Source organism: Miscanthus floridulus, chromosome 5, assembly GCF_019320115.1.
Source record: "Miscanthus floridulus cultivar M001 chromosome 5, ASM1932011v1, whole genome shotgun sequence".
NCBI classification, from domain to species: Eukaryota; Viridiplantae; Streptophyta; class Magnoliopsida; order Poales; family Poaceae; genus Miscanthus; species Miscanthus floridulus.
In genome coordinates, this window is record NC_089584.1 from 29,040,366 (window position 1) to 29,051,893 (window position 11,528).

An 11,528-nucleotide genomic window follows, 5' to 3' on the forward strand; every position below is an offset into this window, starting at 1 on the left:
GTAAATGAACGACCGGACGCAGTGCACCGAGGCCGGACGCACTGCAACCGCATCCGCTCACCTATTTGACCATGCAACCAAACCACCGATCAGATGCGCTGTTAGTATGACCAGATACGCCACCAGCGTGGAGTCCGATCACTTCTAGTAAGAGTCTAGAGATGCATTTCTATGACCAGACGCGTCCACTTTGCCTTGACCTGACACTAGCCAGCGTCCGGTCCTTCTCCCGTTGCGCGCCAAAATCAAACGCCGACATGTCAACACCGACCGAACGTGGGAACAGTGTTTCCCATGTGTCTGGTCCTCCTTTGCTGCCAACGTTCGGTCACAGACCAAGAACGCACCTCCTCTATGCAACACTGACCGGACGCAGCGCAGAGTCTGGTTCTAGGTCAGGTCCAGCGTCCGGTCCTTGTGCAACTCCTCCTTCACTTCTTCGAACTTCACCATCCTTGCTCAAATGTGCCAACCACCAAGTGTATCAACTTGTGCATGTGTGTTAGCATATTTTCACAAACATTTTCAAGGGTGTTAGCTCTCCACTAGATCTAAATACATATGCAATGAGTTAGAGCATCTAGGGACACTTTGATAACCGTATTTTGATACGAGTTTCATCCCTCTTAATAGTACGGCTATCTATCCTAAATATGATCACACCCACTAGGTGTCTTGATCACCAAAACAAAATGGCCCTATAGATTTCACCTTTGCCTTGAGCCCATTTGTTTTTCTATTTTTTCTTTTCCAAGCTGAGCACTTGATCACCATGGCATCCACCATTATCTTGATCATCACCATTTGCTCCACCACTTGAAATATGTGCTAACCTATCTCATGAAACACTAGAGCAATGTGGGTTAGCACTTAGGGTTTCATCAATTCACCAAAATTAAACTAGAGCTTTCAAGTGGTGGGCCACGATTCCGATCGCTGGGGTCATGGTTCCCCGGTGGTCTGGATGGCCTTCAAGTCAATGCCTTTGTCGTGGATCCCATCCCGTAGTGGGTGGGATAGTACATGCGTCTTGTCGGGCTGTATATGGCTGGTGGGCATCGTGCCCATCGTCACCGCCCTAGGACGGTATTGTCTTGTCCGAGCTACGTGGTGTAGGGTTGGTGTCTGACCGGACCAAGGTGACTGCTGCCCCTCGGTCCTTGCGAGGTTAGTGCGGCGTACCTGTCCTTATTAGAACAGGCATACTTGGTGGGGCTCGACCTCTCCCTGTCCCTTCTAGGGGTTGTGACGGGGGTGAGGTCATGCGCCTCTCGAGCGTCGTGTAGCTAAGGTAGGAGGGAGAGGTCATGGCCGACCCTGGTCTTAGCGTCCAGCATAGTTTGCTCAGCCTAGCCGAACCTCGATTGTTTGGGCCTTCGCTAGCTGATGTATTACGGGCCATATGGCCTGCTGACCAATCGATACCTTGAGACACCCCGAAGTTATGAGTTCTGACCCCGACACAAGGCAACTAATGTCAAATTAGAGAACACAAATTACTTAGCTACACAAGCTAAGCAAAGTGACTAACAAGGTTACTCAAACCAAATTAGCCACGCAAAGAAGCTAATTTAGTATTAGCTCCTAGAAGATACGACACACACGGCTCCAATAATCAGCCAACGCATGTCAATCCTACAGCACTTCGCGACTTTTCTTTTAAAAAAAATATTTATTTCCACACTTTCTTTTCCTAGAAAGTTACAAAATTATACACATGACTTTTACACATACTCCGTGATATTTTATGAAACATAACTTATTAGCATAACTTAGTCAATATATTTTTAATAATATTATATAGATAACTTATCAGGATAACTTTTCTATGTAACTTTTGAAGCCCAATTTTTGTTCATAACTATCAGCAGACAAACTTATCCATAATAATTTCTCAATATTTTCATGACTTTTTATTTTTTTGGAAAGATACAAAGTCAACGCACAAATTATGTGTATAACTTTTAATGTAACTTTTGAAGCCCAATTTTTGTTCTTATCCATAACAATTTCTCAATATTTTCATGACTTTTTATTTTTGGAAAGTCAGTAAGTTAACGCACAAATTATGTGTATAACTTTTAACGGAACAACTTATCATCACATTTTGCCATCATTTTTTTACTTTTCTTCGAAAAAATATTTTTTTAATTTTTTTTTAAAATTACAAAGTTATGCTCAAAACTTATGTGCATAACTTTTTACGTGACAAATTATCACCATAACTTTTATCGTAACTTTTGCGGTTTTGTGGTCTTATGACTCAATTAGATCGGAAGAAGAGAAAAAGTGAAAAGAGAGAGGAAATGTTGAAAAAATATGGTACATGACATCATATTATACGTCTACAACCAGTGTATGAATACATACATATACGATCATCTAAAATAGGTAGTACTCCCTCTGTCCATAAAAGAATACAATTCTTGCTTTTCGAGGAGTCAAACAGTTAAACTTTGACTAAATTTACATAAAAACTACTAACATTCATGATACAAAATAAGTATCATTAGATTAGTTATAAAATATATTTTCATAATAAATTTATTTAGGGATATAAATGCTAATATTGTTTACTATGAACCTGGTTAAACATGAGCTAATTTGACTGATACGGTATAATTACCACAATTGCATTCTTTTATGGCCGGATGGAGTAACGTATAAAAAATAAAATAAAGAGAAAATAAAAAATAAAAAGGAGAAAGACGAACGCATCTGCTTCTAGATAGAACGCCAAACAGAAATAGGCCGGTTGCTGTTTGTGGGTCCACGCGCTCAGAGACGGAGCAACGCGGAATCGGACGTCGGTCATCCACCAAATTGGATTGGGCGACACGCGGGTGCCGGAAAACAGGACGAAGAAATAAACCGAAGCCCTATCTGGGTGGGTCGAATCTCAGCCCACCGTGTCTACTGTTATCGAGCTTAAATACAATACGGCCCAGATCCAGCCCACCCGTCCCCGATGCTTGTAGTGGGATTGAGCCCAGCTGCATGGCGCGCGAGCGCGGCACGTGTGCGTCCGCGCACGCGGTCTCATCCGCTGACATGCTGCCAGCCAAACGTCCCCGCGCGGGCGTCGCTGCCTGGCTCATCGGCCGGACGTCCACGCCACGAAAGCAACGGTGGGATCTTCTGTGCCTGGCTCCTGGTCCTGGAACGGACGCGCGCGTCGCTGCCGACCTGCCGTGTCGCCTAACACACGCTGTGACGCTGGCCTGGCATGGTGACATGGCCGCGCTAGTTTAAGCCAACGGTGCGTCCGCCTTTCTGATGCGGTTGACAGCCAGCGGTTAGCGTTAGCCTTGGAAGGCAGCACTACTGCAGCTTAGCCTTGGAAGGCAGCACTACTGCAGCTCAACTGCCGTCACGGCATTGTAATACCAGACAACAGAGATGCCACTCCTGATGCACGTAATCAGACCTTGTAATCTCCACTCTTTCAATTTTTTTTTGTCAACGCATGTTAATCCAGGTGAAGGCTCCAAGGTGGCTTTGCGATTATTGTTCTATATCTCCTGTACAGTTTGACCGCTGGTTGTGTACACGTAATCTCGCAAGTCGCATACTCCCTTTGTCCGGAAATAAATGTTGTTCTTTTTTTCAGAAGTCAAATACTTTCAATTTTAAAGATACAAATGTTGCTAATATTTTCTACAAGTTATTTTTAAGAAAGTTCAGATAATAAGATAAAAATACAGCAATCAGCGGGAAGAGGCATCCCAATTCCCAATCCACAGCGAAAAGCACCACAACAAGCGGACAATATGAAATATCCCAAATGTCAAAAGGATCCGTTCGAACAAGCAACCAAAAGATTTTTCTTCACCGCTCTCTCACCTCCCACAGACGATCCCCAGTCATCGCCTACCTCCTGCGGTCCTGCCGTCCTTCCCCTTCGCCACGTCTCCAGGTATATAGGAGGACCTCTCCTCCACTGCCCGTCCTCTCTCCCTCTCCCCTCCCCTACAGCCTGTCCTTTTACAATCATCACGGCAGCCACTCACCATCGTCGAGCAGAAGCTAAGCTCTACTCAGGTGAGCTAGAACTAGAAGATACTTAGGTGAGCTAGAACTAGAAGAAGATTAACCAGCCAGCCAGTCAGCCGGCCGGCGAGCGCCCACAGACCACGCCACCAGCCGCCTCACAAGTCCCAAGTCCCAGCCGGCAGGGATTCCTAAACTTAGCCGCGCTATTACTAACCAGCCGCCTCTCAATCGGCGCGGCTTAACCGCCCTCGTGCGCACGAGAGGAAGCCACGTTTCGGAGGCGCCTGCCCCGGGCCGCCGCCATGGACGTGCTGAGGTTCGTGCGCGGCGCCGCGGCGCCGCAGCAGCATCTGGTGGCGCCGGCCTCGGTGCCGCCCCCGGCGGCGGCGGCGATGTCGGCGCAGCGCCAGCGCCAGCCTCTGCACCAGCCGCAGCGTGCCGCGCTGCACGCGCCGCTGCTGCTCATGTGGCCGTGTGGCGGGGGAGACAGACCGCCGCCCCCGGCCGGCGCCTCCGTTCGCGGCGCGGAGCCGAGGAGTCCTCCGCCCGATGAGGAGCGGAAGGCGGAGGGGGACGAGCGGAGGCAGGGCGGCAACTGGGTGCTGCAGATGCTGCGGGTGCAACCGCGGTGGGTGGAGGCGGCGGACGCGGAGGCCACCGGCGGCGGCGGCGGCGGCCAGGAACCGAAGGAGGCGGCTACTGCGGCTGAGGCTCCCGCAGGTGGCGTCGAGGAGTGCGCCTCCTGCGGCGGCAACGGCGGCGGCGGGGGAAACGACGAAGGCTGCGCCGTGGGGTACGACGACGACGAGGTGTTCGACCGCGCGTCGTTCTCGCGGCTGCTGCGGAAGGCGTCGCTCCGGGAGGCTAAGGAGTACTCCATGATGTCCTACCTCTGCAACATCGCCTATATGATCCCCAGAATTCAGGTACCATCACCATCGTCATGTCTAGTACTGCTACTCTTTCTCTCTCACGCGTCAATTGCAGTTCGTCCTCGCTGAATTTGGCCTAAATTGCTTTCGGTAAATGCTCATGAGCATTTGATTGTGCCAGCCAGGTGCCGTGCTCTTGTTCATGCCCTATATTTTCACATTTCAGCGTCAATGCAAGTGCCGGGTGGTGGTGTTTTCTAGGAATGTTCAAGCTAAATTTGGTCTACTTTGGATTTTACTGTCTACTTTTATTTTCCAGTGTGATTTTCCAATAACTATTCTTGGATTAGTCCAAGTCCATCCTTGAGTTCAGTCTTTGCCAATTGGTTAAGCGCCTAGCTTGAACTGTTTTTCCGGCTTATGGATATATCGTTATTTCTGAACCAGAGTTTCTTATACTGATCTAATGTAACTGAATTTCGGTTGCAAATATCCTTTTTCCACTGCCTAACTTAGGAATCCTTTGCTTTCATGCCTCCCATCTCAGCCAAAATGTCTTCGGAGATACAATTTGCGGTTTGTGACATCGTCAATGCAAGACATGGCCGGAACTAACCCTGATCAGAAGCAGGAGCTTAGCACTAAGAAAGATGAATCTGGGGATCAAGCACCTGAAGCTGTCGACAGTGCGGTGCCAGCTAGCCAGGGGGAAAGAAGTGGCCTAGGGATTAACCCCTTTGGTGCATACCATGTAGTGTCTTCCACTGCCGCTTATTTGCATTCCCGGGCCATGGGCATTATGCCATTTGGTCCTGGGAATGATGTCAAGGATGATCCGACCATCATGGCATTCGTGAGTGGCGAGAGCAGTGACGGGTTGAGCTTGGACGAAGCCTCATTCGTGGCCACAACAAATTCGGTAACCTCCATGGTTGCCGCCAAGGAAGAGACACGGCAAGCCGTTGCAGATGATCTGAATTCTTCAAGATCTTGTCCTTGTGAGTGGTTTGTCTGTGATGATGATCAAAACAGCACAAGATACTTTGTGGTTCAGGTATTGCTTATATATGCCCAAATTATCATGGTGATTCATTTATAGTTTCTGTTCTTTCGGGCTTCTTAATCCAATTTTGTGCCATTGTGGTTATTTGCTTTTGTGACCCGCAGGGCTCAGAATCAATTGCTTCTTGGCAGGCCAACCTTTTATTTGAACCTGTCAAATTTGAGGTTTGATGACACTACTAGCTGTTGCTAAAAAATTCAGTTCCAGGAGTTGGTAGTATATACGACCAGGTAGATGTTTATGTAACCTCTCTACATTTCTGATGCGGCGCTGCAGGAACTCGATGTGCTCGTTCACAGGGGCATATACGAAGCTGCCAAGGGGATGTATCACCAGATGCTACCCTACGTGAAAGCCCACTTGAAGAGCTGTGGTAGATCCGCACGGCTGCGGTTCACTGGGCACTCCCTCGGCGGGAGCCTGGCTCTGCTTGTGAACCTGATGCTGCTGATGCGAGGGGAGGCACCTGCATCGTCGCTGCTGCCCGTGATAACGTTCGGCGCGCCATGCATCATGTGCGGCGGCGACCACCTGCTCCGCCGGCTCGGGTTGCCGCGGAGCCACGTGCAGTCGATCACGATGCACCGGGACATAGTGCCCCGGGTGTTCTCCTGCCACTACCCTGACCATGTCGCCAACGTCCTGAAGCTTGCCAACGGGAATTTCCGCAGCCACCCGTGCCTCACAAACCAGATAGGTCTTGGTTGTCTAGGAGGTCGAGGTCCTTCCTTCAGCAAGAATGGCTTGCAGGTGTATACGACGCCAGCGATCTCCTGACATCGTGAATCCAATCCATTGCATGAATGCAGAAACTCCTGTACGCGCCGATGGGGGAGGTGCTGATCCTGCAGCCGGACGAGCGGCTCTCCCCGCACCACCACCTGCTCCCGACGGACAGCGGCATCTACCACCTGGCCGGCGGCGGGGCGTCGGCGTCGTCGGCGTCGGCGTCCGGCGACGACGGCTTGCTGTCGCAGCAGCTCCGGTCCGCGCTGTCGGCCTTCTTCAACTCGCCGCACCCGCTGGAGATCCTCAAGGACGGCGCCGCGTACGGTCCCCGGGGCTCCGTGTACCGCGACCACGACGTGAGCTCGTACCTCCGGTCCGTGCGCGCCGTGGTCCGCAAGGAGGCCCGGCGCGCGCGGGAGGCGGAGGCCGAGCGGGGGCGGTGGCGCCTGCTCCTCTGGTGGCCGTTCGGCGTCCACGGCGTGTCGTCGTCGTCGTCGGGCTCCTCGGGGCGGCGGCGCGGGGGCGGGGGCCTCGTGGACACCGTTGGCGAGGCGGCCAGGCGCGCGCACCTGCTGGTGGTGGTGCTGCTCCCCGCGGAGCTGCTCGCGCTCGGCGCGCTCCTGGCCGTTATTAGATTCAGGTGATAGATAGATAGGATAGATAGATAGATTAGGCTCACGTCGGTTCGGTTCGGTCCGTCCGTTGCATTCGTTCGTACGCCGCCGACACACGATTCTTTTGTACCAAAAACACACACATACGTCTGCAAAGCAAAGGCGTCAAGCGCAGCTGCGTCGCATGTAAAGATGAACTTGAAGGAAAAATAGAAACTTGAATTCTTTAGTTCCGACTTCAGAGGAATAGTCATCAGCAACTTCTGTCTAGTCCGAGGTTGCGATGGGTCCGCGCGGGGCACAACTCCTGGCTCGCCCCGCTGGCAATGCAGGCCGGCGCGCGCGAGAGGCGCCAAGGCACGGGTCCGCGTTGTGCCCCGCGCGGTCTGCTGGAGCGCCGGATACGACGGCGCGCGGACGTGACATGCCGATCCCATCCCATCCAACGTGTCTTGCTCGATTTTGCGCGGCGCTCGTCGCCTCGGGCCGGGCCGCGGCCTAGAGAGCGACGCGTGGGGTAGTCGACGCTGGAGGTGAGCCAGGTACAGCGGGAACCGGTCGGCGAGCCAAACCTGCACGGAAATGGTGACTTTTTCCCATCCCGAAATGCAAATCTCGCCACGACCGCCCTGGTTGCCAATATGCCATTCTTGTTTTGCTTAGCTTGCTTCGTTTGGCATTTTCGCTCGGAACGGATGGCCTACGAGACGAGAGGAAGCAGGTAAGAGGCTGCACTGGCCGTTCGACGGCCGCAAGAGTCGCTCTCTCCCGGGTCTCCGACAGAGGGAAAGTTTCGGATAGGAACTCCACCGCAAAAAATCCAATGCCACGTCATTTTGATTTATTTATTATATTATCCAGTTTCCACCCATTTTTTGTTCCCGTGCCAAAAGTGTTCTTACCTGTTAAGTTGTCATGAGCGTTCAGACTGATGTAGGCTGCTTCATTTCAACGCAAACGCAACATAAAAGTAATGCAACCTTCACCAGCATGTTTTAGTATCATTTATACAGTACGTACTACCTCAGTCACAGATGCAAGGTTTGGAATCTGCAGATACACAATTACCACAGCCAGCAGGTATAATTTTAGAAACCGCAAGCTCACCACCATCAGCGACAAAAATCCACCAAAGCTGCTACGAACAATGCACTGTTTCATGTAACGTGATTACATAATCGCATTTTTTTTACTGGTTAGACCACCCAGAAGCCAGAAACAATCAGAAGAGAAAGCAGACCCCATCACATATCTAGGATTAACACCAACTTACAAGCTTTGCCTATCACTAGCCACCATAAAACCTTTCATGCAGCTGCCATGTTCTCCATAGTTACGACCAGACTTGATTTCAACCGCCTGCGAACCAGCAGCAGTGCCATGGACAAAGAGGACAACGGCGCCTCACTTGATGTACTGAGACATCCATTTGAAGCCTTCACCATAGCCCATCTTGCGCACCACACTGCACATGAAGATCTCCAGGGGCCGAACGTTGGAGTCAGCCAAGTTCACGTTGCCCTTCCCGGTTGTGAAGTTGCTCAGGCCAAGGTAGTACCGCAGCTCCTCCTCTGAAGCCGCGTAGGGGATGTCAATCTTATTGCCCAGTATGAGGAAAGGAACGTTTGCAAGGGAGTCATCTGCAAGAAGTGCATCAAGTTCTTTCTTTGACTCGGCAAACCGTTCCTTGTCAACAGCGTCCACCAAGTACACAACCAGCATCAACAAACAACAGGCAAAAATTTAGAACAGCCAACCAAACCATATGCCAAAACATTAAAACTGTTAAAACTGTGGAGCATAGAACTCATCAAGTTCAGTTACAATTTATAGTTAATTGTTAAAACTGTGGACCATAGAATTCATCAAGCAGTGACTGAACTTAGGCCCAAGTATTACATGCCTAGTGCAAAACATACATTTTTTCCTGACCACAAGTTGCACAAGAAACTGAATCCATGTGGTTCAAACATGAGCGTCCCAAAAAGATAAACAGAAGGCTCAAGAAACTCATGTTTGACAACATGCAGCAGCGGCATGTAAGATCTTTTGAAATGCAGTGGAGTGGAAAATAAGATGCAAAGGTATGGTGATCAGTTCTCAGCTTGCGGAAGAGACCCATAGCTGTTAATGACGTTGGGGAAGATTAATTGACATGAATAATGAGTATACAAATTCAAGTTTTGAATTATTTCCAGACGAATTTACATGTTCCCTCCATGCATTCACTTCCCTTGTAGCCAAATAGTGAAATACAATTGGTCACTAAACTAGATCATTCTGTTGTTCCCACCATTCTAGAACCGCACGACGCACCAAGTCAAGGATTCCTCCCTCTAGTTTTCCAACTCAAATAGACCATGGATCAGTGTGTGAGAGCTTTGCACTCCAAGCACTTACTTCCCACATTGCCACCATATATAACACAAAAAAAATGTGACCATAACCTGTTTACCACTAGCAGACTCTACCTCTACTTTCTAGGCCACAGTCCCCAACAAAACTACACCCCTGCATAGGTAATGGGCTGCAGGGCCTCTATCCAAGGGCACTGGCCACCACTTCCAATGTGGAGTCTGTTCCTCCCAAGGTTGACAACTTGGAGGTGAGGCAGCCAGGAAATATTTTTATATTGGGCTCTGCTTAGCTAAAAGCATTGGAAAGGGTATCTATCTTGTTCTAACATTTCTAGGTCAGCTGGTGTTTCTAAATTTGAGAAGCTCAGGCGAACTCAAGTGTTTTCAGCAAGGCTCATCCAAGAACAGTACAAAGCATCAAGCCATCAAGTCGAACATTTTCATTAAAATCTTTTCTAGTTTCTTTTAGCAAAAATTGACCAAGAACCAGTGTATCTGAAGAGCTTTGCACCCATAGCACTCAGACTTCCCACACTGCCAAATTACCACAAAATTGTGACATTATCCTGTATATCAACTATCACACATTATCATTAGTGGTAATTTGGTCAAGTGGGAATCCTGAGTCGTACATTTGGAAAGCTCTCCGAACACAGTGATACTTGGACAATTTTTCCATATTTTTTATTTCAAATCGTGATTCAATGAATAAAAAACATATAAGAATCGAAAAGGACATTTGTCCCCCATTCTAGGTCCAATGGGGTTATACGAAAAACCGACAAGTGAACTCAGGATTTTTCAGAGACTCATTGAAGACCAGTACAAACTACAAAGCATGAAGTGTTAGCTGACCAAGTGTATATACGGAAATCAAACTAATCACATAAATTGAGTGGGGCACGTTGGAGCAGTCAAATTCTAAGTGTAAGAGGCAAAAATGAACTGCAAAGATGAGTTGAGCATGAGCTACCCAGCTGATTAAAATATTTCATGCACAGGACCAGGCATGGGTGTCAGGCATGTGAATCTCCATACCTCCACCTGCCTAGCAAATGAGAACCTCACAATTTTTATCATTCCTTCAGGAAGAATGACTAAGGCCTCGTTTAGATTGCAAATTTTTGCAATCTAGACACTATAGCACGTTTCGTTTGTATTTGACAAACTTTGTCCGATCATGGACTAACTAGGTTCAAAAGATTCGTCTCGTGATTTACAACCAAACTATACAATTAGTTATTTTTTTTTCCTACATTTAATGCTCCGTGCATGTGTTCAAAAATTGATATGATGGAGAGAGAGTGAAAAAACTTGGAATTTGGAGGTGATGTAAACAAGGCATAAATGCAGCACTAGAACTCTGGAACCAGACTCACGTCAATGTCTTTTCAATACAAAATCAAACAAACAGTAGTGCTGCTCTTCAAATCCTAAAATTTCCGTTACAAAAAGTAGACCAGGAATCAGTGTCTAGATAAAACTGCACTTATACTCTTATAGAGCTCAAATTACCACAAAACTTTGGTATTAACCTGTTCGCCACTAGTGGGTGGTTTTACCCTCCCATCTTCTGCCACAGTCAGACTCAAGACTAAACCATTAATCTAGCAAGGCACTGACCAGAGGTTTGATGCTTGCCGGCAAAGATGGAGGAGCTAAATTGCCCAATAGTTGTAAGTTGAAGTCTTATTAGTGGTAACTTGGTCAAGTGCGAAGCATGAGCTATACATTTGAAAAACTCTTCAAACACAGTGATGCATGAAAAATATTTTCCACAATCTTATTTCATACCATATTTTGACAAAATAATAAAGAACAGAGACAGTGACCGGAAGGTCCCGGGTTCGAGTCGCGGTCTCCTCGCATTGCACAGACAAGGGTAAGGGTTGCCACTAAC

The 11,528-nt window shown here is 48.6% G+C and overlaps 2 protein-coding genes across 2 annotated transcripts; one reads left to right on the forward strand and one right to left on the reverse strand.

The window, feature by feature from the left end:
• Positions 1–3,970: 3,970 nt before the first annotated feature.
• LOC136451865 (phospholipase A1 PLIP3, chloroplastic-like) lies at positions 3,971–7,307 on the forward strand. Its single transcript, XM_066452552.1, has 5 exons — positions 3,971–4,919; positions 5,413–5,919; positions 6,033–6,092; positions 6,205–6,618; positions 6,735–7,307. Exons 1-5 carry the CDS (start codon positions 4,296–4,298, stop codon positions 7,299–7,301), a joined length of 2,172 nt encoding a protein of 723 aa, XP_066308649.1. The 5' UTR covers positions 3,971–4,295; the 3' UTR covers positions 7,302–7,307.
• A 1,368-nt stretch (positions 7,308–8,675) lies between these two features.
• LOC136454464 (small COPII coat GTPase SAR1A) lies at positions 8,676–8,993 on the reverse strand. Its single transcript, XM_066454883.1, has one exon. The coding sequence runs from the start codon at positions 8,991–8,993 to the stop codon at positions 8,676–8,678; it is 318 nt and encodes a 105-aa protein (XP_066310980.1).
• Positions 8,994–11,528: the final 2,535 nt, after the last annotated feature.